Here is a 27,383-nt window from a genome sequence, read left to right as displayed (position 1 = left end):
TGGGCTGCCTATTCTGTTTCGATCTGACCGTACTACGTACGTGGTTGTTGGTACGCAGAGGCAGGCTGGCAAAGTCATGTACACGATCGAGCAATATTTGTACGTCTAGCTGTAGGTACAGTCATGTGATCTATCTAGTGAGTCATGCAAAATATATTTTGTCATCATGTAATGATTTCTTTCTTTCATTGAAAACGAAACATCAGGAAAGGATCCAACCTAACAATTATGCATTGCCAGATTTATGGTTTTGATTAATTTCCCACGCCAAATCAAAGGTAAAATTCTAGGCTTGTTATATGTCAGGTGTATGGATCTTTTGGAAGTTTCAGCCAACAATTTTATGCAATTCAAATATACAATTAAAGAAGAGAGATTATTTTTTCTATAGTCAAAACAATAACAAAATTGCATGTTGTCTGAACAATAAAGAAAAAAAATCAAGCACCTGAGATAATAGAAGAAGTGAAAAAAATAAGAATAATGCTACATATTCTGATATATATAGTAAGCAGTAAAGCACCGTCTATCGGAAAGAAAGAAATTAAGCAAAGTTAAGCAGCAGAAGGGAAGTAGTACGTGAAGGGTACGAGTACAATAATTGGGTTGTACGTATCTACATGTCCGTAGTAAGTTGCCAGAACCATACGCAACACACACACATGAATGTACGTGCCGGACACCTCGTCTTCCTCTTTCTCGTCATCTTCCTCTCTTCCGAGCAGGTGGAGCTAGCTGCTGGAGGCCGGCTGGGCACAAGACAAGAAGGTAGCAGCAGTGCAGCCGGAGCGAGCAAATCAGCAGAGAGCAGCAGCGGCAATGGGTCTGTCGTCAAGGTGCGGATGCCGGTGCGAATGCGTCACCACCACCACCACCCACGGCGACGTCGTCCGTAACCGCAACAACGATGTTGCCCCCGACGCCGTCCTGGAGGGCCTCGCCGTGGCCGGCCTCGTGGCCATCCTCCGCCAGCTCGGAGACCTCGCAGAGTGCGTTGGATCGGAGTCCCTAGTACTAGAAGTTATCTCCAGTAATATAATCGAACCGCCTGCACACGCCGGCCGGTTTATAAACATACTGAGAATGCATGACGTGCATGCTGCTGCAGGCTTGCCGCGGAGGTGTTCGACGACATGCAAGACCAAGTGATGGCCGCGTCGGCGCGAGGGCGACGGCTCGCCGTGAGAGCCAAGCTGCTGCTGGAGGCCGACCTCGACCTGCCTCCGCCGAAGTCGACACACAACTCTGCGGCTGCTCTCAACTTCACCACCTCCAGCTCCGGTACGCGCGCATTTAATTTCACGCACCACTGACGACACCGAGCGGCGAGCGCTCACGGCGTATGCACTGCGGTGGTGCAGGCCGTCTCGGCTGCCGCGCGCATGTCAGAGGAGGAGTCGGCGGAGGCACGCCGCCGATGCCGCGTCTCGTCGTCCAACGTATCAGGCGCTGTCGCGGGCCTCCCAGGCTGTCACTCCTTGACAAGTATGCATCCATGGATAGGATACGATGATGCTCGTCACTCTCGCTCACTCCTGTGCTGGTGCTGCCTGCTACTCCTCATCCATCTTGGTGTTGCATTGCAGGTTTGATGCTGCTGGCGAGGGAGCGTGCCTCAAGAGGTACACCGATCCCTCCTTCTTCTTCAGGGCCCATTCTGCCAGGCTTGAGCAAGGCACGCTGAGAGTCAGAGCAAACCGCGGACCATATCTGAAATCCATGTCCATGGTACTCAAATCAAATCCAATCCTAGTTCTCACTCAATTGTTCACCTTGAGTTCGATTTAATATAGCAAAATTTTTTTGGTTTCTGGCAGGAAACCAGACCCAAGATTCAGATTGCACTCAACTCTGAACCTCCCGAGTCAGCCCACACTGTCACTGACTGCAAGTAACACTTCTCTCTCTCTCTGTCAAAGCCAGCCCTTCCTTGCTTCCTTCCTTCCTTCCACAGTTACTGTAGTGTGCTTCTCTTCCTGCTTCTTATACATTTGTTAACCACTGCACTGTTGCGCGCGGCTTGGCTTCTCAGATCAGAAATAGAAACAGAAACAGAAACAGATGCATCCGAAGCGCCGTCTCCTGGCTTCCTCTCCATGCTCCGACAGCTGAAGAAGCAGCATCGGCAGGCAGCAGGTGCCGGGTCCCTCTTCCGAATGCAGCAAGCAGTTGACAGGGTCCAGTCTTCACCTCAGCTCAACACGGAAAAGAAGCTGCAAGGCGGCGGCACAGCGCAGCCCAGCCCCAGTGAGCTCGAGAGGACGAGCTCTTTCGAGGCATGGCTCGCTCCAGATGCTCGCCGCTTGACTACTGCTACCCATCATCACGAGCACGACGAAATCATCACACAGGAACCACCCCATCCCCATGGTGCTAGTGCTACTACCTGTAGTGGATCCGTCAGTGATGTTGTTACCACATCAATTGGTGCCCTTAGCAGCAGTACCATGCTGAAGGCGAAGCAGAATTCAGAAGATGCAGAAATACCCTGCAGCAAAAGTTCGAGTAAGAGGTCGAGGAGCAGCGTTGAGATGATCGCCTCAAGAGTCAGCAGCTTGCCGAGGAAGCTCTTCATGAACATCAAGCATCACAACGACTGCTCGCGCTCTGATCCTGCAGGTACTAGCCTCCGGATGAGCCAAGCCCAAGCCACAGGCATTGGGGATTGCAGCCCCGAACTTGAAGCCGTCCCCACCCCAAGAGAGGCTTTTCTGCCTATACTGGTTCATTCTGATCCAGTATATTCGAGTATACATAGCCTTCTGCCAGAAAATGACAAGTGCTCCTATCTGCAGCACCATGAAAGCCTATCTTGTAATGCGTCGGTAGATGCAGAGAGACATCACCAACAGGAAGACCCTTCCGCAGATAAATGCAGTAACAGTAACAGCAGCACTCCTGAAACCATTGGAGATCCTACATGTACAACACCTGACTCCAAGAACCTGCTGTTGCCAGGAAGTCTTGTTCTGAAGCGAGCTGGTGCTTTGCCTGAGAATCCTTGTTCTGAAGATGCCAAAGCAGATACAACACCGCCACTTCCGCCTATTCCACCGATGCAGTGGCTGTCGGAAAGAGGCCATACAGGGACTCGAGCCCCATCTCCTAAACACAGAGCGCTTTGGAAAAAATCACTGGAGGTTACTGAAATGATTCAGGCAATAAGACAGGCGCATAGCCATAGCATCCAGAGTTCACCGGTGGACACGGAAGAAACGCTGGATTCTAATGAGCATACTAGTGCCAATGCCTCTCATAGAGATGAAATGAAATGTTCTGAAGAAACGAGGCATCCACATCTATTCCGAGTCCGAGAAGATGCTGTGCAGGCTTCAGAAGGCATTGTTCTCAAGGCTGGAGAGTTCCCTGTGCCTGCAATACTTTCAGACGAGGCCTGGTCTGAGATAGACGTACGGACGCAGGCACAAGCAGACACATGTTTCCAACAACAAGGCAGACAGCAATTTGGTAGTGGACATTCTGATCATGGTTCAACAGAGAAGCGAAGCGAAGAGCACGAGGCTTCAGATAGCAGCAGCAATCTGCAGAACGAGAGTGTATTCTTCTCTGCGGTACAAGAGCTAGCGAAGATGTCCCCTCCTCCTTCAGTGCCAAGGCCCAAATATTCACTGCTTGATGCTGGATCTCACGGCAGGATCATGGTATGCTTTCTTCCTAGAGTATTTTTATTTTCCATGTTGCACCTTGACATGAACATTCACATTCTGGAATAATAACAGTGACCCGACTAACGAAAAGTGAATGCGTACTACATGAAGCTCATAACAAAGATTCCTGTCATTTGCATTGCAGCTACGAAACGGTCCAAGCCTGATCCATCCTTCAAGAAACATTTTGGACAGCAGGAGTGTACTGATAAAGCAGATAAAAGACATTGCAATGGCCGGCAATCCTGTCAGTACCACGTACATTCTCATTTCCTGCATGAAACTCGACGTCACATGGTTTTGGTTGTCCTGACAAAGTTGTAATTATATATACTGCCTGGTGGCTGCAGTCTTTTAAACTGAAACCAGTTTCTGGAGCGAGCTCTCCTCAGTCTCCTGTGACCGGGAGTCCTGCCAACTCTAAGGTGGCAACCATTCTACAGAGAGCAGATGACATTCGTCAGGTAACTAAATAATGATTCTTTCAACAACATGTCCTGGTTGATTGAACAAGACGATCATTTCTTTTTCTTTTTTGAAGAATAACAAGACGACCTTGTGATCAACCAGTAAACTGTACATGGCTCTAGTAATCTGATTGGCACTTGTAAATGAAGCAGGCTCACGCAGATAGCAACGATGTTGACAGTGAGGAAAGCTGGAGCGATAACAGTGAATGAATGATTCATTGTTTCCCTTGGCGATGCATAGTAACCTTGGCCCCTGGGTGATGGAGCTGGAGAAGCCCTGCACCTGCATATTTACAAATATGGACTACATATTTTTATTTATTCCGCCATAAGATCATCTACGAACATCCAAGTTGAGATGGCCGCCAGATTAAGGTTCTGGTCCGAAAGGGCGTGGGTTCAAATCCCACTCTAAAAAAATTATTTTGTAACTTTTTCCCTGTTTTAAGAAGTTCTCCTGTTTTTTTACCTTTCCCCTGTTTTTATTTTGTAACTTTTTCCCTGTTTTTAGTAGTTCTCCTATTTTTTTTTTACCTTTTCCCCTGTTTTTCTTCTTCCTGATTAAAACTACTGTTGTTCTTGCAATTGTTTGTAGAAAATTGTTTTAAGCAGTTCATTTTTTTACCTTTCTTTTTCCATGTTTTAAGCAGTTCTCCTTTTTTTTTTACCTTTTCCCCTGTTTTTCTTCTTCCTGTTTTAAGCTACTGTTGTTCTTGCAATTGTTTGTAGAAAATTGTTTTAAGCAGTTCATTTTTTTACCTTTCCCCCTCCTGTTTTAAGATACTGTTGTTCTTTGTAATTGTTTGTAGAAAATTGTTGAGGTTGTTGTACTTGTAATTGTTTGTAGAAAATTGTTGAGGCTTACGGTTATACATTTCAACCACAGGATCAAATCTTCTTTTCGTAATTTAAGCTACTCTTGTTCTTGTGTATTGTCTTTTTTCTGGTCTTAATCTACTCTTGTTATTGTATTGTTTGCAGATGTAGAAAATTATTGAGACAGAGATTTCAACACACAGGATTTTTTTTTATTTTTCCTGTTTTAAGCTACTCTTGTTCTTATATTGTTTAGGCAAACATATACATACATGTGACATGTTACTTTTTAAAAATATTTTATATTAGATCACTTGTCACTAACATTTATTTTAGGCGGTTTCATCCATTCTGTACTGTTTCTTTGAAACAAGTGACTGTTGTCGAGCACGTTCCATTATTCACTCATATCGTTTTCGTGCTCGAGGTTAAATGATCCCAAACCTTTCAAATTATATCTTATTTGAGACTTGTGTTTGAGTGAGGCTACAAGTTTTGTACGCCTTGCCTGCTCAAAAGGGACGGCAATTAATGTTCAAACCAGGCGTGGTGACGAAGCTGAAAACCTTTAAATAGGCTACTTTCGGCTCATAAATTGAGACAGCTCTTGGATGAAAAATCATCAGATCTGCGAATGCAAATTGTGAAGCGTTTTCAAGCACATGGCTGAGCTCAGAACGTCCCTCTTGTGCATCACAATTCAGTCACATATTTTTGGTCATGCCCAGAGCCTCTGGCAGCCGTGACAACACCACACCAGCGTCTGTGTCTCATTCCCACTTGGGACAAAAACGAAGTAACTATCAGTATACGCTGGTTACAAACCTTTCTCAGTCAACATAGAGAATAACAGCTAATTCTTCGAGTGACATGCGTTAGATACATCAGCAAAAAAGAATAGGAAGAAACTGCTACCATCAGGGCATATATATAAAAAAACAATCAATCTGTGGAAAATTGCTTTCACCGAGGGCAACGTTCTTGCACATTGCTCATTGAGCAGCTGATTCAGTGAAGGAAGAGTAAGAACAAATGATGAACTGCTCTATATGAGAGCTTTGATGCCAGCTTGTTGCATCTCACGCAGCCGCCAGACTGGGTAATAGGATTCTTCTTCTGGCACCTCATCACTGTCCATGAGTTGCATAGCCCACGAATAGAAGACGGTTTGGATGGTATCCTGGCACATTCCAATCACACAAAAAAGAACTGTTACTTAAATCAAATGTCGACTACAAGTCTACCGGCCAACTGAGGCAAGACAATACGAGCATGCCACCATTCCTCAGCACTCTATAAACTCAACTATTTAAGAGGTGCATGAAGTCTGGCGCACCTTTGACACTAATATATATCATGGACATCAGCTTGTGCTATTCATATAAACCAACCTCACATCTAACAATGGCATTAGCTATGATATAGTAAACTTTACCAACATAAGACTAAATTCTGCAGCACCCCACTCAGGTTCAAAGACAACTGCCCTTTTCAAAACAACCAAGGAAACATTTCACCTTGAAAATTCTACCTAAACATTATTTGCCCAGACTCAAGTGGAGTGTTCGTGAAACTGCTTGGTTCTACACAAGTTACAAAATAACGCATAAATTCATTCATCTGGGTATATTGTCTCAAGTATCATGTCAGGATGAGAGGGATCATGTTATGAAACAAAATCAGTCACCGAGATCATGATTGAGCTATCTTGTAATGAGTCGACCATACACGCCAAACATAAAGATAGGAAAGTTTTGGTTTACAATATCCCAAAAAATAAAGCCTACCTGTCCTCCTTCTGTGACTTGTCCTTCTCGATCTCGAACACAGTATATCTGCTGCGTTTGGAACTGAAATATATATTGGAAACAAGCATACACTGTAAGTAGATTAAACTAAAAAAGGGCAAACTTAAATTGGCATACCACTAATTCACTTACGCGTAAGATAATTATGGGTGAAGATCCAAACATTTTTGTTTCCAATACATCAGCTTCTGAAATGTGCAGGATCTGTAAAGGCAATGGAATATAAGAAAATTTCTTGGTCTCTTTTTTTTTTTAAAAAAGGCAGCAGAATCTTATGTTCTTCCCACCTTAAGAGCAACAAGCTACAGTCAATAATGAAGAAAAAAACAACAGAACATAGCAATCAATTGTGACTGAGTTTGAATTTCAATACTAGATTCAAATAAGCTATGGAAATGGACTGTCCAAGACATCGTTGAACCATGACCTACTTTGTGATCAAAAAATATTCCCTGTGATGCATAAGCTTCTCTCTCTCCTTTGCAGCGCTCAATCACTTCCTTGGTGCAATATTTTTTTAGAGTCTCCACATCACCCTGAAAGCATAATATGTAACTGTGAAATGACCAAAATTCTGAAAGTGTATATGAGTGGGCTGATTTATCATGTAAATTAGACAGAATCTCAATCAATCTCTTTGAACTTCACATTATAAACTTATCTGGAACTCCCCAGTGTCATAATAAGTGCAACAAATTTAATCTTTCACCAAAAAATATATAAAAAAGTAATATAGAACCAGCCCATCTCATTAGGACAGTCAGCAATCACACTAGTTCAAACAAGGTAAGAATTTCTTGTTAGTATAAGACATGGATTACCTTTGAATATGCAGTTAGAACTGGCTTGATCGTTTCTTGGACATCAGCAACAAAATCAGAAAGAGAAAAGGACCTGTGCAAAAAAAAGGTGATATATAATTCAATTCCGTCCTGAGTCTCTCAAAGTTAAGTTGCACACGCCTTACGGGTCTCGTTGCCGAATTTCCCTGAATGTCACCGCAGCTGAGGTTTCTTCAAGCAAAGATTCATTCAAGCTAGAAGGAATGAACAAAGAAAAATCAGCGTCGCGTCAGAAACAAAAAATATTGCATATGATGAAATAGAGAGGGGATACAACTGATTCATACATTCAAGAAAGAGATTATTGCATTGATTACTTTTTATCCCTATTTGTGCTACTAATGAAGCGCAATCACCAATGGATTTGCAGCCATGAATGCACCAGTCAGCTGCATTACTTGGTGCTTTCAAGACCTAAATGTAATGTGCTAAATGCCAACAGAAATCAATAGTATAGCATAGTTCAGATGGAATCAATCAAATTCCATAACCAGATAAAACAAAGAATGATGGGGCACATAGTACTCTTGAATTTTCTGAACCACTGGATTGTCACTTGTCTCCCATCTTTCCCTGACATCTTCAGCTACCTGCATTTGCATACACAAAACATGGATATCACTGAAAGAGAAAACTAGGTTTGACCAAATAAATTTGTACAGCATTGTGATGGTACCTCTTGTCCCTTGGTTACAACAGGCTTGGTGTATTCATCCACTCTTTTATAGACGGGATGGCCTCGGATCTTAGAGAGAAAAAAAAGGATTTCAGATAGGAAACCAATATGAGAAAGATAGAAGCAAAGTTGAACAATCTCCTCAAAGATACCTTATTCTTAAATGCTTCCCATTTTTCACCCAATACTGTCCTTTTTGTTGGTGTAAGAACTAAATCGGTTCTTGTACTCTTTTCTACTTTAGCAGAAGCATGCCTAGCTTGATGTTTTTTCTTTCTGCTAGAGCTAGAGCTTAATTCATCCTTGACGATTTCATATCCCTGCTTAGCTAAGGTTGAAACTTTTGTGTCCTTCAACTTTGCAAATGCGCCAGATACCACTGGTGAAGCAGATGAGATTGTTGACTTCAATTTAGTGAACAATGTATGGCTGTTTGTGGCATCTTCAGACATGCCATCTGAATGCGAGGATGTCCCAGTTTTCTCATGTTTTGAAGCTTCAGGCGAACCATCCCTGCAACTTGTACTCTCTTCTTTTCCGACTCCAAAACTTTCCTTTACCTGTAAACAATTCATCAAGGCAAAGAATACATATTTACGAAATCACGGTCCGTACTGTATCAGAGTGATATTTATTTATCCTTACCTCTTCTTTAGTAGCAAACATTTTTTCTTTGATATTTGCAGTAACCTACAAGTGGGAAAAGAATGCCCTCATAAATCTATGAGCATAAAAAACAAACAAATCAATAGGGTACAGTTATCAAAGTCAAACAATCATCCTTGACCACTGTCAATGGCTTACTGTCGGGGACCAATACTAGGGTACCCGAAGAGGAGGAGCTAATGACCATCAACATTGACTCGCCCGAGCAGTCAAGGACGCAAGCTCCGCTTCGCCCGGCCTCTGGGAGAGGGCACCGCTTTGCCCAACCTTTGGGTCTGCGCTTCGCCTCGCCCGACCTTTGGGTTTGCGCTCCGCCTCGTCCGACACCGAGGCCGCGGGCTCCGCCTCACCCGACCCTTGGGTCTGCGCTCCGCCTCGCCCGACCCCGAAGCCACAGGCTCCGCCTCGCCCAACCCTTGGGTCAGCGCTGGGTTCACGCTCCGCCTCGCCCGACCCCGAGGCCGCGGGCTCCGCCTCGTCCGACGGAGACCCATACCGCCGCCAACCACTCCAAGTCCATGCGTATGGGCCTGAGTCAAAGCTCTGACACCAGGGAAGAGACCGGCACGCCCGATGTAACCCGTGGCCTCGACAGGTCATACCGGAGGATTCACATCAAGAACTGCCTAACCCCCGTACAAACACTGACAAACGCGTCAGTTCATCACGACGTTCGCCAGGACGGAGTGGAGCGCCATGACCGGCATATGACGCCTGCGCATGGCGCCAGTGACGGACAGGATCGCGACGCGAAGCTATCCTTGTTGACATCTACAGGGTCGGCGGAACCCGCATGAAGGAGAAGAAGGACCCGGCGATCCAGAAGGACTTCTTCTCTCTCATTCTCCTCTCTTTCTCTGTTGTAACCCGTGCTTTCCCTTGGCCTATAAAAGGGAAAGCAGGGCCTCCCATTACAGGCATCTGACCATCGCAACACAACACATCGATTCAGGCTAGATCCGATCGAACCATCACGAACCCATCGAACCCCGAACACACGGCTGAGTAGCAACCGAGCTCTCTCAGCACCCGTTCACTCCTTTCACCAGAGACTTGGGACATGTCCCTCTCTCGCCTGTTTGTAACCCCTACTACGAACTTTCAGTGCTAGTAACACGAGCAGCAGCAACAAACTGGACGTAGGGACGTTCTGCCCGAACCAGTATAAATCTCGTGTCCTCTTAGCACACCATCCGAGGCAGACGCGCAATATTAGAAATTTACTTGTTGGTGGCAACTCGAAACACCGACACTTACCTTTTTAGATGTCTCCTCAGCTTCACTCCAAACATCATCAACACTCTTGTATATTGTCTCAGTCGTTTTCTTAGTTCTGCAAAAATCATATTGTTGCAGAATATCATAACTTACTACTATGTGTAGATGATTCAAACCTGAAAGTAGTGCAATAATTTTGCAACTTACCTTACTTTGAGATCTTCCTTCACCACACCAAGTTTCTCGCCGAACTCCTTCATGGATTTCTGGAATTCAGGATTACTGCAATAAAAATAAAAATTATGATAAATAAATAAAGTGAACAGATACTGATCGCCATAATTGTACATGAAAGGTGATTCAGCAGTATGTAATCATTATTTCTTAAGATTTCATCATGATGGAGACCTTAAAAGTAACACATACCTCTTGGCCTCACCCTTTAGTTGCTTAGAAAACTCATTGAAAACACTTAGGTTCCTGTTATTCAGATGTCTATATCCATTCGTTGGTTGCACATTTGGCCCTGTAGCCTACAGCACATACCAGCAATGGATGGCAATTAGTAAAACGCATGCAGCTGTGTAATAAATGAAAAAAGGATGAAAATAAGGCATAGAGAAAAAACAACTTCACAGGCATTCTGCATTGGTTTGGTTACATACTGAACAAAGAAGAAGACACAGAGAACTTCGTTTTTCAAGTGGATCAAATCAATAAACTGTCTAACTAACCTATGATGAAGCCGTACAGTTTGTGCTACTGCAAACAAGCAAATTGTAGCTTAACAAAAGGTGTACAAGCAAGTTTAAACTGCCGTTCATCCCTTGTTTGTGCCGTCATCAAGAAATTCCATGAAATGATTCAATTTCACACAAATCTTCAAATCCAATTAATCATTAAAAACAAAACATGTGTAGCAGACAAATGGCGCCTTCAATGTTCAAACTGCAACAGTGAACATAATTTTTCCCATGAAAGTGACTTCATCGTTTACCTCCCTGAAAGTAACCCATACTGGTGGGTGGTGGCTACTATTCAACAGGATGCAAATGCTCATAAGCTATTTCAGATGATATCGGAGCAAATGCCCATATGCTATTGTTCAGGAGGGGAAAAAGTCGCATTGTAGTCCACAAATATCTTACTACTCGAAATATTAATACTACGATTACCAAATTGCTAAAAGAGAACATACTCCACTCACCAATCGCAGCGCGGCTTCGGACGAGGGCCGCCGGAGAGCCCGGAGCAGTGCTGTGGTCGCCATCCCTAGCATGGGCGGACACATGTAGAGCCGACAGATTTTGCAAAAAGTTGGAAGTTTGTAGGCATCAAATAGCCAAATAACTTAGGGTTTGGGTGCTCGGTTTCGCACGGCAGGAAGGGGAGAGAAGGGATCGGAATACCTGGTGGTGGGTGCTCGTCGCCGGCGAAGACCTCGGTGCCTGGCGTAGGGGGCGGTGGCGGCGGCGGCGGTAGCCCACCCAGTCGTCGCAGAGAGAGACAGCACACGCGGACGCGGGTGAAGGTGAACAGAGCGGTAGCCCAGTCCGGGGTTGTTCGGCCCAGCCAGAGCGCAATCCCCACGGGCCTTCGCATGGGCCATTCTATTTCAAAGTTTTTTTTCCTTTGCAGTTTATTATTTTTCTTTCCCCTAAAAAAAGGTTATTATTTTTCTTATTTCTTTCTTTCTTTCCGTCTCTCTATTTTATTTTCTATTGTTCCTGATTTTACATTTATCCTGTCTATGGGACAGTGCCAATGGTTAGTTTCCAATCTTCCGCAGGAGTAACTGCGAGCACCCTCTTTGCGCGTGGATGGCAATCCTACCGCATGTGTTCGATAGAATGAAAGAAAAACACGACTAAATAAGCCAGTTTAACTCAGCTACAGTATTTTAGTATCGATGGGGTTGTGGAGATAAACGTAGTAAAAAAGCTTAAAAAACAGTCGTTTAGCAGCTAGTTTCAAACTGCTTTGACCATAAGTAACTTATAAGTTTTCCTTGTATCCTAATGTGTGGGTGTATGTGTAAAATCTCACCCGTGGAATGCAGATACAGTTATAAGATTTTACCCGCTGCATATGGATATGTCTTTTCACTCTTTAGTACCTAGGGCATGACAGTCGTGGAATGCAAAATGATTTCATCTAGCCTATTGATAATCTATGTCATACCTAGGGATGACAGTCGACAAAGTAAGGTGGTGCGGGTGGAGTAAATAACCGTCCAACAAATTGGCTAACGGATACAATTTCATATCCGCACGTGTACTCACAGGGTAACATTTTGTATCTGTATCCGCACCCGTGTTTATTCTTATTTTTCTAATTGTTCACATATGATCCATGGCATGTTACATGCTATATTTCTGTGTTTGACAGGGTACACATTAAATGTATTAATGTTCAAGGGTGTATTTTAGTTTTTCGAGAAGTATCCTTATGATTTTCTTCTTCTTTTTTATTTCACAACCAACTACAGGTGGAAGCTTTTTTTTAAATAGAGATGCGAAAACATGCCAATTTCCTCTATCATTTATATAAGTTCCGCCTTCCAGATTACACTAGTCACCAGGCCTCACCATCTGATTGTGTAACCACTGATAACTGATTCATGGTGCCACATTTGCAGTGAAATCCCATCAACTTGATGCCACTTTTGCAGTGAAATCCCATCTATTTAAATCAAACTGACGGGCATCTCCAGCATTTTCATCTATGCAAACGTGCTCAATTCACCATGCGATCAAGAAGACAGCACGTCACACGGACGCGAAACAAACGGAACACATAATGCTTGTTTCTTGTGAGGATACTGGTAGCCGATGCATATTTCTAGCACAACGTTCCAGCATTCACCGAAAGGGAAATTTTACTTAGAAACAATCAAAGCATAATACACGTTCTCCAACCACTTAGCTCAGTGTGCAACAAGTATTGTGGCAACCAAACCAACATATCTCCCATTATGAAGAGAGGCGCTACTACAATAGGATAACTTGTTCTGACAAGGCAAGCACGAGGCTCCAATTCGCTACATCTACATGTAGAGACCATCCGGAACACCTTCCTTCTTCTTGTACATCACCTTCTCCTTTGCCTTCTTGAAATCTGTATGGGTCACCTGGGTACCCAAAACAAAACATCAGCAATGTCAAATGGAACCATGAAGTACTATATGTTCAGATCATACATAATTACATGTACAAGCACATCGGGTAATACACACACTGAAATCTAGTGATCCAGGTGAAGGAAGCCAAACAGCAGTTCCTATTGATAAACTAGGAAGTACTTAACAAAAATCGATCAGTTAAAAGAGTCGCACAGATTATGTGTTCAGATATGGGGCAAGTGATAACAAACCGAGTTACCAATTAGAAACAATGTAACAGATTGTCAGGAAGAGAAAAGAACCGTATATGCTCATGCATAAATCTATGGGCAAAAAAGCTGCCCTGACGCACACAACAAAACTTGATCCAGTGGAAGAACATGCCATGCATGTACTCTAGGAAAAAGCAATGCAACAATTTCCATTCCACAAAACAACACTTCTCCAATTGTTCAGCTCACATGGTTAGACACAAGGGTATTGGCATTTCCACGTACAACAGATCAAAGTGTTATATTTGAAGTACACAACATAATGACAATTTTTTCTATGCAAATGGATATGGAGCATCAACCCTATGCTCACCTTCACAGGGGTACACACTACACAGTTCTGGAAAACCTCTACAAAAGCTAAGAAATGTTCCATTGAATGGATAATTGCAAACAGAGGTTTCCTACAATCAGCCCCTTTGCATGTGCTGAAAAGTGCATTCATCTCATAGGCTTCTTAAAATGATATCCACACAACTGACCAACTTGAGAAAATAATCTGACGAGTACGAGAATCATATTCCTGGTGATCAGCTGGAATCGGTGGATTACATCTATTTTGCAATGTAGCACAAATCATGTCTCCTATACACTATACAGTGAGGCGAAGACAGACTTGACGGATATGCTGACGGCAAGGACAAACAAGTGATGAATGATATACAAGCTCATGCAGTGATTCTGTGGCCTTTGTTGCCTTCCCTCTATCAGTTTTTTGCAGTTATTATTAGTTTTATTTTGGTCTATAACGTCTTTTCTTGTTGAAACCGGATACATTAACTTTCTTATATGCAACTAGATTTTGAAACTCCAGTTTGTCTAAAACAAAGATGACATTGTGCAACATGCAGCAGATAACTACATCTTCAGCAAGACAACAGCAAGAGAACTGCCCAGTTAGCATACAGAATGGTTCAAGTTAAATACACCCAAATATAATTCCTATTCGATAGCAAATAAGAGGTTGAGTTATTTGAATACTTGTATTCACCCAGAAAAGTTTTATATCAATTGAAGAAGGGATAAGTGTTCAGGTTCACCTTCATTCTACGCTCTCTTAAGGCGAGCAATCCAGCCTCTGTGCAGATGGCCTTAATATCAGCGCCCGAAAACTCATCTTTGGTCATAACAAACTCTTCCAAGTTCACATCGTCAGCTAATGTCATTTTTGCCGTGTGAATCTGCACAGTTTACAACCTTTATAAGGACAAAAGGTATTAAGAACATTGATAATGTAAATATTACTATTTACAGATGTTACAGTACTTGGAAGATGCGTCGTCTAGTTTTAATATCTGGGAGAGGAAATTCAATCTTCCGGTCTATACGGCCTGGCCGAAGCAAAGCAGGATCAAGACTTTCAATACGGTTTGTTGCTAGAATAACTTTAACATCTCCACGTGAGTCAAAACCATCTAGCTGATTCAGCAGCTCCAACATAGTTCTTTGAATTTCACGCTCTCCTCCTGAATGAGCATCATACCTCTTTGTTCCAACTGCGTCAATCTCATCAATAAAGACTATTGAGGGAGAAAGATCATCAGCCACCCTAAACAATTCTCTGACTAGCTTGGGACCATCCCCAAGGTACTTTTGAATAAGTTCACTACCGACAACACGCAAGAAAGTTGCAGATGTTGAGTTAGCGACAGCCTGCAGAGACAGTTTCAAGTAATCACTACCCAAGTACATGCTATTTGAAAACTGGAGTAGAAAAAGAATGCATAATATGGAAAAACATAGACAAAGGCAGATATCATTGAGGATCGACGCCTGCCCCTACAATACTAAGCAATATAATATATATATATTGTATGCTTGCAAGCCTGAGCACTGACCTTGGCGAGTAGAGTTTTTCCTGTTCCAGGTTCTCCATATAATATGACTCCCTTGGGGGGCCTGATCCCAATGTCTTCATACAGCTCAGGATGAGTCAAGGGAAGCTCAACTGCCTCTTTAATTTCTTGAATCTGAGCATCTAGTCCACCAATGTCAGCATAAGATTCCAAAGGAGCTTTCTCAACTTTCATCACAGATACCATAGGATCAACTTCATCTTGCAATATACCAACCACAGAGAGAACCTGAAGTAAACATTTGAGTGAGAAAACAAGCTGACTTACTATATCCTACCAGTTGTAAACGATCCACTAATGCATGCACAAATGATGATTACTGGGCACAACTGAGTATGTAGGGAAAGCGCCTAGTCACAGTCAGAGATGTATACGAAGGACACTAAAATGAATACAAGTATAATAATTATTGAACATGAAAAGCAATATGGCCTTCTGTAGAGCAGTCAGACATCACGCACAATATCAATCCTAAGATAAAATCATTAGAGTAACTGATATAGCCGTGTTACAAGAGCAAGTGGACAACCACCACACTAAAACGACTACAAGGAACATAACAGATCGTGTACTGAGACATGAATCTGAACAATCACGATATCCTAGTTAACCCTTAGTTTGTCATAATCCATGATTGGAAAAAATGACCTCCAAGTCACCTTTGGCAATCAACACAGTACAAACACTAATCCTCCACAGGGCCCTAGTATGCTGATAAATCTAACTTTCGTGGTTTTGCCAAGCTTATGTGAATGAAAACCTAATAATTAATTCAACAAATCCCCAGCATAACAACAAAGCACAGAGATTACCGGATACCCTTAATCAGTAGGGTCTACAAATCCAACGACTCCCAGTGACCAGCTAGCACTAGATCGGAGGGAGATATTTAAATCGAGGATGCTAGATCCGCACCGGCCAAGTAGGGTAGGGTAGTAGCGCGGGTCCCTAGAAAGTAGAAACAAACCTTGTTGTGCATGAGGATGGAGCATCCCGGCTCGAGCTGGTCCTTGTCGACGAAGGATAGGATGCCGACGTAGTACTCCGGTCCGACTGAGGAGGAGACGATGGCGTGGCTCTCGTCGATGATCTCCTCGAGGGATCCGACGCTCATGGGGGTGCCGCGGAGGTCGTCGACCTTGGATCGGTCCTCCTCGGCCTTGTCCTCCTGGGGCCGGAGGCGCTCCTGCGCGGCGACGAACTCCTCCTCCATGAGGAGATAGTCCTTGACCCGCTCGAGCTTGAGGAGGCGGAGTCGGCACTTGGAGAGCGGCGCGACGTTGGGGAGGCGCGCGGCCGCCTCGGCGCCCTTCTGCTTGCGCTGCTTGCGGCCGACGCGGGAGGGTGCGGCCGGCGGCTCGAACTTCTTATCCTTCTTATCGCCGCCGTCCCCCGGCTTGCGGTCGCCGGCGCCGCCCTGCTTGCCCATCCCTCCTGGAGTGCCCTGCCCCATGGTCGCGCTTGGCCGCCGACGAGGTGCTTGCTTTGGATTTGGGTTTGGGGGAACAACCCTGGGGGAGCGATGTGTGCTTGGATGCGATGCGAGGTTGCGCTCCGCCTCCTTTTCCTCCGACTTCAACTTCCCCAGCAAGATGAAGGGACTGGGCAAGCTAGGGGCGAGGGGCGGTCCCAGTCTGGGCTGCATGGCCCGTGATATTGATGGGCCTAGGTTTCTCGCTGCCCATTTTCATAGGCCAGCCTACTGGATCAGGCCTTTTGGCACATTGCCTGACGCATGGGCTTCAGGGGCGAGGGGCGGTCCCAGTTGGGCTGCATGGCCCGTGATATTGATGGGCCTAGGTTTCTCGCATGCCCATTTTCATAGGCCAGCCTACTGGATCAGGCCTTTTGGCACATTGCCTGACGCATGGGCTTCAGTGCGCCCCCCCCCCCCCCCCCCCCCCACGCCCTCAAAAAAAAAAAAAAAAGACGCCTTGCACCTGTTTTTATGTTTTTCATCATCGGTCAATTTTTTTTGGGCTGACTTCTTGTTGTGTGGCCTGTTTCGTTGTTCAGCTTCATTCAGAAACATTTTCTTTGAATTACTCGCCTGAGTTGACTAGGTTGAGACATGGTTGAAAGTACTGTGGCTGAAAGTATTGTTGACTGATTTGTTGTGAGAGAAAAATATTGTTCGTTGACTGAAAAAGTACGGCTTATAAGCCAAGCGAACAGCGCATGGGACTCTAGAGGGCTGCTGCCAACACCCCTCATCTTTGGGTCTGCTTGAGACAATTCTTTCAGTGAGAAAACTTATGTTTAAAATGGGTAATGAACGAAAGTTCAAGAAACCATGGTCACTGGCTGAGTTTCTGAAGGTCTTTTTGTTCCATCATGCCGTGTTGGTTTATGTTTTTTTTATCATATGCTGGTAAGCTGGTTTACGGTTGGTTGATGATCGAGACGATGGTTGAAGAAGCTAGTTTCAGGCTTGCAGGGCTCATACTTTCAATTTACTAGTACTGTTTTAGGCAGTTTTAGTTTAATACGACTAAGCATGTGTAGGCGAGCCGCTGACGTGTAGGGTTTAATTTGCCTTCATCATATTTCAGACTCCTATGCACATAATCTAGTATTGCTTGAGATCTTGGTGTTAGTTGTAATTCTTTATTAATTTCCTCTGTCCTGCTCTTTTCACCCCTTGCACATAGTTGCTGTTCCCCCAAAGAGAAAATGATGGAATAATTCACACGCGTGTCAATTTAAATGTTGGCAAGGAAATGTCAATGTAAACTATCTCATATATAGGTTGTGCCGCTTCATTATTTTTTCAATTCAGTTTCAGGTTCAGGATTGTTATCAGTTCAGTTTTTAGTTAACTCTAGTTTTGTTTTAGTTTATTTTTCAGTTATAATTCCAGGTTTCTAGTTCCTAGACTTTAGTTTCATGTTCATGTTAGTTATTAGTTCAGTTTTAGTTCATTTTTTATCTTTATGTCATCTTAATTATATGTTCAGTATAAGTTTTAATTGCACATAATAAAACCTATGAAGGGCGGGCCTGGTGCAAGCGGTAGAGTCTTACCGTCAGTGATAGGAAGGTCCCTGGGTTCGAGTTACGGTCTTCTCGCATTGCACAGGCGAGAGTAAGGTTTGCCACTAACACCCTTCCCCAGACCTCGCATAGAGCGGGAGCTCTATGCACTAGGTACGCCCTTTTTTATAATAAAACCCATGTCAATAAAACTGAAAATAATTATATTTATTTTTAGTAAAATAAGAATTATTTTACTAATTATTTTCAGTAATGAAATTTCAGTTTTTGTACATTCAGTTTCAGTCGTAGTATGTATGTTTAGTGCTTTCAGTTTTAAAATTTCAGTTTTTTAGTCTGTGTGAAGTTCAGACTTGGTTTCTCTGTGATACCTGTGTCGCTCCTATGTTCAGTAGTCTGGCAGGTCATAGTAGCATGTCGTTGTGTTTCCTTAGTTGGACTAGCTGTTTGGTTTCTTCTTGAGCTTGGAATTTATTTCAGCATCACATCAGTTTAGTGCTTTCATTATAATCACGATGAGTTAAATTGTAGTAGAATAGAATCTGTTTTCATTTGAAGTTCAGGTTCAGTTCAGCTTAGTAGGATCTATTTTAGTTGTAGTTTTGTTTAAGTTCATGTTAAGTTTTTTAAACCTATTTTCAGTTTTATTCATTTCAAGTCCAATACAATCTGCTGGTAAAATAATTCTTACTTTCAGTTTTATTCATTTCAAGTAATAGAATCTTCGGGTAAAATAGTTCATGTTTAAGTCCAGTAGAATCTATTTTCAGTATAAGTTCAGGTTCTGTTTAGTAGAATCTAGGTTCAATCTAGTCCGGTTTCAGTGAACTGCAATAGAGTTTGGCTGTTAAGTATTTCAGTCTTATTGTGTTCAGTGGGTTGGCATAAGTTTTAATTGTTTTTTCCTTGGTGTCTTGTGTTTGTAAACCAGCGAGGTGCATGTTTTCTGTGTTCAGCTTTCAGTTTAGGTCACCAATGTGTCTTGGGTCTTCTGTGGTGGATCTGTTATAAGCTAAGCTAGGGAGCTTGAGTGCTTTCTTAGTTGGATTAATTGTTTAAGCTGCTAATGTGGATGTGTACAATTAATTAGCGGATGGTGATGATGTTTGTGATGTTGATTTGAGGGTTGCATTCTGCTCTACTATGCTTCCTATGGTGAAGACGTTTTTTTATTTTGTAATAAGTGTGGACTGATGCTCTTCTTTGAAGAGGGCTGAAGCCAAAACCTTAATTCCATTATCTCAAAAAATGGTGCAATTTGAATTCACTGGAAACTAAAGTTCAGACCTGCTGTTTGTACGAATCTGCAAATGAGTTGTACACGAAGTCTTTAGACTTGTCAATGAAGGTGGGTTCTTTTCTCCTTTTATGTTCTGCATTATTTTTCCATGTCCTAAATCCTGAATGATGGTCAACTATTGAGCATCCATGCTACAGAGGCTAAATTAAGCTTATTTTCTTATTAATACTGGAGTGCTGTTTCAGCTTGTCAGTATTAGTTTTTATATTTTGTTACAACTTGCAATGCTAAAAATAGACTTGGACACCTTTCAGCCATCAATCTTTTACAGTATGTTCAATCATTTTGATTTAGGTGGTTAGCGATAATGCATGTGTATATCATTCTAGTGACATTTGCTTTCGATTATCTCAGGCTCCTGAGCTGCATTTGGAGATCCAAAGGATGGGGGCCAGTGCTTCTTGGCCAAGTGAAAATTTGTCAAGAGACCGTTGGCAGCTGATCGATGAATTTGGAAGACATTCCAACACAACTGCTGCTTCGTTTCTTTGGAATACTCGTCTTCATCCGTAGTAATACAGCACATCTTGACCACGGCTTCCTTGGGCGTGATAGGATGAATGAAAGAAACAAAGTAAGTAAATGCTGGGTGAAGAACAAGCCAATAGTGTCAATGGCATGGACGCTCAGCTAGCTTTCAAAGACCAAGCAACAACACCCCTGCATGCAGAATTGAAGAAAACAAACCAAAGTGCATGGTGCCGCCTCCTGGCATGCGTAGGATTGGATCTCTTGAAGACTAATTAACTGTGAGATGGACGGATCTTTCCTGGAGAATGAGATCAAAACCTGGAAACTAGCTTGTTGGTGTTTTGTGATCACGGGTTGTTCAGCTGGTTTCAGCTCACTACTTTATACGTTCTAACTTCTGATCAGTTGACTGACACTTTTTAGTTGGCTTCTTTTTTAAAAAAAAAAGAAATTGTCTTTCGCCGATCAGAAAAATCATTTGTATTCTTTGTTTTTTTTTCGTACTGATTGGTTCCTTGCGCATGTGTCCTCTTTTGAGTGGTTGAAAAAAATGACCGAAACACAAACAGAATCAGTCGAATCGAATCTCGAGTATTCACTTTTGGTTGCCTGTGCACGTGTCCTGTCCTGGTTGAAAAAAAATCGGCTGTAACACAAACTGAAATCAGTCGATTGACGTGTAGTCACTTCCTTTTTTTAGAGAGAAAACTTGTTGTGTGATATTGGAAAAAAAAAAGGTGATATTGAGTCTTTCATGTTGTGAACGTTATTGTTGATACCATTTGGAATTGTGGTTGTTTAGAGCATCTTTAAAAGTCTTTCTAAAATCTACTCTCTAAGTCATTATTTGGGGAACTTTTGAATAAAAATCGTTTTCTATATATTTTTTCAGTTAGGAGTGTATTTTTCTATAAAATTTGCCTCTCTAAATCGCTATATATGTTTTTTTTAGTTGGAGAACCATTTGCATATAATTCATCAATTGGAGTGTTTTTTTTTACTAAAATCTCTATTCCTAGTAATTAGAATCGGAAGGATATATGGAGTTGCTCTTATAGCAGGACACTGCAATGGTTGTGATACTGTATTTTTCAGATTTGAGGAGAGGCGAGAAGAGGGAAATGTCTTTTATGCTATATTGTCTTGGTGGTGTGCAATGCAAATACTGCACTTGTTTGATGTGTCACGGCGAAATCTTCCTTTTTTGTCTTTATAAAAGCAAAAAAAAAAAAGCTTGCTTCTTGGTTGTGTGTTGCTATCGCACAAAGAATTTGATGAGCAGAAAAGGGGCACAAAAAGGTATACTGCATTTGTTTGGAGAAATGCTATATCTATCGTCGGCCAGATCATGATGCATCATATGTTGAGTGTAAGCATGGATGGATGACACCAATTAGCGACCAAAACGTACTTAGCACTATCATCACGCATCTGGAACAATCCTGTCCACTCACTGGTATACTGAGGGTGACGCAAGCACGCGCTACGTGTGCCACTCCTAATATTGTACTGCAAGTTAATCTTTCTAGAGAAGAAAAAAAAAAGAGGCTGGAGTAAACAGCGCGTGCTCTTTAATTAATTTGGGTATGCTAGTATGGTTGCGCGGCGGCGGCGGAGAGGGTGAATACGGAGAGCATGGCGGACAAGGCGAGCGCAGCAAAGGCGATGAAACCCAGGCTGATGGCGGCCGTCATGGCGTCCGTGAAGACGTTGAGGACGGCGGATCTCATGCGGAGGGTGATGGGGAGAGCCGCCGCCGACGCCGTGATGAGCAGATACGCCACCACCTGATCGCCGGCGAAATCCGCGAGGCCTCCACCCGATCTCCCGCCGTAGCCGGCGGCGCGCATCCGTCGGAAGCCCCGAAGCGCCTGCGCGGCGGAGTAGACGCAGGCGAGCACGGAGGCCCCCAGGAGGCACCGGTACTCCGGGTAGCGCGCGAACTCCATCCAGTCGCCGTGGCGGCAGGACGCGACGAGCGCGACGGCCACGAACGACATGACCGACGCGGCCGAGCGCAGCAGCAGCAGGAGCCCGTCCAGTGCCCGCGCTCCCGTCCGCCGCCTGCTGGTGCCGGTCGTCGTAGTCGTGGCGCGCCGCCGAGGCCCTGCTGGTGGCCGTGGCCGCCGCGCCTCCGTGTCGTCCGTTGTAGGAATCGTACGCCGCCGCCTTGCTTGTGGACGACGTAGTCCGGGCGGCGGCGGGGGAGGCTTGGTGACGTACGCGCCGGGGCTGCTGGTGGTGCTTTTGGGTGTGGTGGTCATCGCCATGTCCATGCGCATGCCTTAGCGGGCAAGCAAATACAGAGGGCCGACCGGGTGGGCGGATGATCGGCCGGAGCGAGGATGGGCACCTACTTTTATGCATGGCCGTAGCTACTGGAGTAGTCTAGTGGTGATCGATCGAGAATCCATAGGGGCACAGCGTCATTCGCCACCTGCACTAAGATTCTTATTAAAACTCTAGATGTACAAATAAAATAGGACAAAGAGAGTATACTTGGAGTGAATCGTGTTTTGCTTTTGTTGATCGATGTGCATGCTTTGATCGCTTTATTCGCCTTTTTCTATGGTACTTTTCTTTTGTTCCGTTGATCAAATCCATCGGCTAGGTTTAAATTTAGCAGCTCGGCTTGCGTCGCGTGTTAAGCAACCGACCGCCAACTCATGCCTGTAGAGGGTCCTCCTTTTGTTCTTCCGTGTTAATCATGAGAGCAGCAATCGGCGTTACGTGTCAAATTTAGCTTCGATAACAGATGTAACTTTGTTTCTTCACTCTTTTTCCGCTTGCTTACCCGGCATGCATGTTAAAGTAGCTCTGCCTTTGAGGGCGTGCTTGCTTGAGTGCCCAGCTGCCCAGGCACAGGCAGCGACCCTGAACTCAGGCAGTCCAAATCTGACGCCTGCGGAGCTTCTTCTACCAGGCAAAATTGACTGGAGGTCAACGAAACAACTACGTCCTACTACTATTTAAATTGGGAGGTCTAAAATCAAGGCTACTTTTAGTCCTAATTAATCAGCCTCCTCGGCTGCACTACTTGCAGCGCTGCTGCTCCAGAGTAGTACGTACGTACAATACAGTGGCAAAAAGTGTATATAGGAAACAACAGACAGCTGCAGCTATAGCCTTCCAAAAAAAAAAAAATGCAGACGAGCCCTACCAATAACTAGCCATGTATATAGATGGCAATTTTACATCAGCACTATGGACTGTTTTTAAATTACTAACTATCACTTATACTTCGGTGATTTTACATCAGCAATCCTCAATGATGTTGAAGAGATGATCACAATTTTTCCCTCCGTTAGGTTGGTCCACACACACGAAGATCAACAAACTTCGCCACTCATCTTTGTGCGCATCATGCCTCGCCTTGTTTATAGTCCTTTGTTTGGTCCTCCTAGCTTCTGCTGCAATGTCTGCGGTTTGATTGTAATAACTCTATTTTAGTTAATGAAGCATTGATTCACAAAAAAAAAAAACGTTGTAACTACAGTTACACCTTTTTCTCTTGTACATTTACACTGGAACCATGTTCTATTTCTTATTCTTCCTCGCATCCTTCCAACTGTGGATCGGCGGATCGATATGCGCGCATATATTTCCGCGTGATGGAGTCGGTGTTCCCAAGTGCGAAAAGTTTAGGAGTTTTTATTTTTGAATTTGGAAAGATTAGGAGTTAAGATGGAAAGTCGTTGGAGAGGATTTTTTTTAATCTTGCCAAAAATTAAGATTGAGAGTGGATTCAAACTCTTGATGATGCTCTTGCTCCGCCGCCGTATGGTTGAAGAATTTTTTTAGGAGAGTTTAGGACGGCTTTAGTGATGGGTCCGGTTTACGGCAGTTTGGGACGTGGAGCAACGGTCGGGTCGGCACGGGACACGGTTTCTTCTCCTTCTCCGAATCTCCAAGGCGGGGCCGGGCGCTCCATACGAGGGAGTGGCACAGCCGTAATAAGGGGGTGTTTGGTTCTTTAGGCGCTCCTAAAATTTATGTCACATCGAATGTTTAGAGGCTAATAAGGAGTATTAAATATAAATTAATTATAAAACTAATTACATAGATGGAGGCTAATTTCTGAGGCGAATTTTTTAAGCCTAATTAATCTATCATTAGCACATGTTTACTGTAGCACCACATTGTCAAATCATGGACTAATTAGGCTTAAAAGATTCGTCTCGCAAATTAGTTGCAAGTTATGCAATTAGTTTCGTAATTAGTCTATATTTAATACTCTATGTATATGTCCAAACATTCGATGTGACAGAAATTTCAGGAGGTGAGGAAGAAACCAAACAGCCCCTAATACAGACGCAATCCCAGGGCCGAAACGAGCGCTGTCAGCCAGCCAGGCCCGCCGCAAAAAGCGCGTTGCCCCCCTCCGCGCCGAATTCCCATCTCCTTCTCCCTCCTCCTCCAGGCAAAGGCAGGGAAGGCAAGGCAAAGGAAGGGGTTCCGATCCGATCCCATGGCGATGGCACCGCCGCCGCAGGAGCCAATCCACCGCCGCTAACGTAACCCAAACGACCCGACCCGACCCGACCCATGGAAGGAGTAGGAACGTCCGATTACCCCCCCTCCTCCATCCTACCTTCCTCCGCTCCACCCTCCCCCTCCTCGCCTCCCTCGTCGGCGCCAACCACACCTCCGCCCGCTTCTGCTCCCGCTAGCACCAGCACCGGACCCCTTCCCTTCCCTCCACTTCTCTACTCCCTCACCACGGGCCGGGGGGGCACCATGGACCCCTCCTCCCCTGCCGCGGCGGTGCTCCCTCCTCCTCCGCCTGCTCATCCTCGCCGTCGCCTGCCCTCGCGCTCCGCCTCCTCTACGGCACCTTCCTCGCCGTCTCCACCGGACCCGCCGGCTGGCCGCTCTACCGGCCCGCCGCCACCACCGCCACAACAGCCACGAGGACCCACGTCGTCAAGGCCGACGTCCCGTCGCCGGAGGCCTGGCGCACCCGCCGCTGGCGCAGGGCGGTCGAATACCACGCCGCCGTCATCGCGCCGCACCTCGCCGCCGGGGCCCTCTCGCCGGCATCCCGCGCCGTCTGCCTCGGCGGCGCTCAGGAGGCGCTCGCGATGCGGGAGCTCGGCGTCGCCAAAGCAGTCGCCGTCGCCAGGAAGCGCGCGCCCCCGCTCGTCGTCGCGGGGGACGACCGCCGCCTGCCGTTCGACGCGTCGTCCGTTGACTTCGTCTTCGCGGGGCGCGCCCTCGACGCCGCCAAGCTCCCGGCCGCCCTCGCCGCCGAGGCAGCGCGGATCCTGAAGACCGAGGGCCATCTCGTCGTCCTCACGTCCAGCGCCGCCGACGCCTACAGCCTCCGCTCGATACAGGCGCTCCTCCCGTCGCTCCGCCTCGTCCGATCTCGCGAGATCGACGCCACCCAGGACGGCGACTCCTCCACACTCCGGGAACTTGTCTTCCAGAAGAATCCTCATGCCACGGGCACGGGCACGGGCACTTCATCAGTGAACAACTGCTCGGTTGGGGATCACAAGCTCCAGCTCCTCGCGCACGCCGAGCCACTCATCCAGGAAGAGCCACTCAAACCGTGGCTCACGCTCAAGAGAAACATCAAGAACATCAAGTACCTCCCGGCCCTGGCTGATATCAGCTTCAAGCGCCGGTACGTGTATGTCGACGTTGGCGCGCGCAGCTACGGCTCCAGTATCGGCAGCTGGTTCCGCAAGCAGTACCCTAAGCAGAACCACACCTTCCAGGTGTTCGCCATCGAAGCTGACCCGGCGTTCCACTCTGAGTACGCGGCAAAGAAGGGTGTCACGTTGCTTCCTTATGCAGCCTGGGTCAAGAATGAGACACTCAGATTCGAGATCAATGGTGATCCTGGAAAGGAGGACGAGGCCAAGGCCAATGGCCGTGGCATGGGGCGCATCCGCCCTGCCACCGGGAAGAAGATGTCCGGCGAGGTCAGGAGTGTCCCTGCGTTTGACTTTGCCGAGTGGTTGAAGCAGACCGTGACGGAGCAGGACTATGTGGTGATGAAGATGGACGTGGAGGGGACCGAGTTCGATTTGATCCCAAGGCTGTTCGACACGGGCGCAATCTGCTTGGTCGACGAGCTTTTCCTGGAGTGCCATTACAATCGGTGGCAGAAGTGCTGCCCTGGTGAGCGGTCGCCCAAGTATGAGAACACCTACGAGGAGTGCCTGGACCTTTTCAGCTCGCTGCGGGAGAGCGGCGTTCTTGTGCATCAGTGGTGGTAAAGGCTTGATTGGTAATCTCTTCTCTGGTATAGACGTTTGGAAATATCGCAGCACAGATAGAGTTCAAAGACAGATGACAAAAGGTTTTGACTAAGTAATTTATTTCCACACTGTATTCATTTTTCCTTGTAAACATGGGCAGTTGAGGAATCGAATTGTTTTACGCTGTTAGGATGTGTAGTTAATTAAAAAGGATTAAAGGAGTAGGTAAGGTGAAGTGAAGGGAAGAGAAATGTACTTAGGGGTAGTTGCATTCCCAGTAAAAATCACTGTGCCTTGCAATTTGCCCCTGTTGAGCAAACAATTGGAATGAATTATCAGTGAATTTATTGACACACAATGATTCAAAGGATCAGTGTGAGCTGTTGACACTTTGATTCCTGCAGTTCGACATGCTACTCTCTATGTGTTGTGTTGACGAGTTTGCTAGCAAATACACTGACATTGTTTAGGAAAAGACAATTTCTTGCTGACTAGTGCATAGTAGTATTTTCAGATGTTAAGGGCACCATAGTTTTTCCTGATAAAGTGTAGAAGGCTTGTAAAGTCAAAGCAAATGATACAGAGTTTGTGTGCACTGGAGACTGGGGCATTGTTCGGCAGGACTGAAAAATACTGTTCCGGCTGATTGTTGCAAGAGGAAAATACTGTTCTGGTATGACGTGAACAGTGATTTCGTGAGGTGGCTGGCCGGCCAGCCGGCCGGCAACCAGCCAGCCGAACAGCTTCTGGAGCATTGTGCAAACCCATGGTCTATGTAGATGTTTTTGCACAAGGTGGAAATGCTTTATTCATATCCATGTGGCCGTGGTTGTATTAAGATGTGTATTTAGTTTGTTGCTGGATCTTAGCACTTTCGTTTGTATTTGGTAATTAGTGTCTAATTATGGACTAATTAGGTTCGAAAGTTTCGTCTCACGATTTCTTATCTAATTGTGCAATTAGTTTTGTTTTTCGTCTACATTTAGTACTCCATGC

The 27,383-nt window shown here is 45.1% G+C and overlaps 3 protein-coding genes and 2 pseudogenes across 5 annotated transcripts; 2 read left to right on the top strand and 3 right to left on the bottom strand.

Moving 5' to 3' along the window:
- Window positions 1-630: 630 nt before the first annotated feature.
- On the top strand, window positions 631-5,210 carry LOC136542844 (protein SCAR2-like). 3 transcript variants are annotated; one of them, XR_010780787.1, is made up of 10 exons: window positions 631-989; window positions 1,109-1,281; window positions 1,362-1,485; window positions 1,587-1,728; window positions 1,818-1,891; window positions 2,033-3,662; window positions 3,814-3,915; window positions 4,019-4,132; window positions 4,286-4,513; window positions 5,120-5,210. XR_010780787.1 is itself a non-coding variant. In XM_066535477.1 (9 exons), exons 1-9 carry the CDS (start codon window positions 820-822, stop codon window positions 4,346-4,348), a joined length of 2,592 nt encoding a protein of 863 aa, XP_066391574.1. In that variant the 5' UTR covers window positions 631-819; the 3' UTR covers window positions 4,349-5,111. The 3 variants fall into 3 exon arrangements, 2 of the variants coding, with proteins under 2 accessions (XP_066391574.1, XP_066391575.1); XM_066535477.1 differs by lacking the exon at window positions 5,120-5,210 and having other exon boundaries at window positions 4,286-5,111; XM_066535478.1 differs by lacking the exon at window positions 5,120-5,210 and having other exon boundaries at window positions 633-989; window positions 4,289-5,111.
- A 407-nt stretch (window positions 5,211-5,617) lies between these two features.
- On the bottom strand, window positions 5,618-11,781 carry LOC136542846 (mitochondrial import inner membrane translocase subunit TIM44-2-like). Its single transcript, XM_066535479.1, has 15 exons — window positions 11,574-11,781; window positions 11,372-11,436; window positions 10,591-10,697; window positions 10,372-10,446; window positions 10,204-10,279; window positions 8,926-8,970; window positions 8,433-8,840; window positions 8,281-8,349; window positions 8,130-8,194; window positions 7,730-7,798; window positions 7,584-7,656; window positions 7,194-7,298; window positions 6,895-6,966; window positions 6,742-6,804; window positions 5,618-6,134 (listed from the first exon to the last, which is right to left on the bottom strand). Exons 1-15 carry the CDS (start codon window positions 11,764-11,766, stop codon window positions 6,000-6,002), a joined length of 1,620 nt encoding a protein of 539 aa, XP_066391576.1. The 5' UTR covers window positions 11,767-11,781; the 3' UTR covers window positions 5,618-5,999.
- A 1,243-nt stretch (window positions 11,782-13,024) lies between these two features.
- On the bottom strand, window positions 13,025-16,992 carry LOC136542843 (26S proteasome regulatory subunit 4 homolog). Its single transcript, XM_066535476.1, has 5 exons — window positions 16,381-16,992; window positions 15,396-15,641; window positions 14,824-15,210; window positions 14,598-14,738; window positions 13,025-13,294 (listed from the first exon to the last, which is right to left on the bottom strand). The coding sequence occupies exons 1-5, from the start codon at window positions 16,864-16,866 to the stop codon at window positions 13,211-13,213; spliced, it is 1,344 nt and encodes a 447-aa protein (XP_066391573.1). The 5' UTR covers window positions 16,867-16,992; the 3' UTR covers window positions 13,025-13,210.
- Window positions 16,993-21,466: 4,474 nt separating this feature from the next.
- On the bottom strand, window positions 21,467-22,737 carry LOC136547550 (CASP-like protein 4B1; annotated as a pseudogene).
- Window positions 22,738-24,915: 2,178 nt separating this feature from the next.
- Window positions 24,916-26,932, top strand: LOC136547549 (uncharacterized; annotated as a pseudogene).
- Window positions 26,933-27,383: the final 451 nt, after the last annotated feature.

Source organism: Miscanthus floridulus, chromosome 3, assembly GCF_019320115.1.
Source record: "Miscanthus floridulus cultivar M001 chromosome 3, ASM1932011v1, whole genome shotgun sequence".
Taxonomy (NCBI): Eukaryota; Viridiplantae; Streptophyta; class Magnoliopsida; order Poales; family Poaceae; genus Miscanthus; species Miscanthus floridulus.
This window is presented reverse-complemented; position numbering and strand designations above follow the sequence as displayed.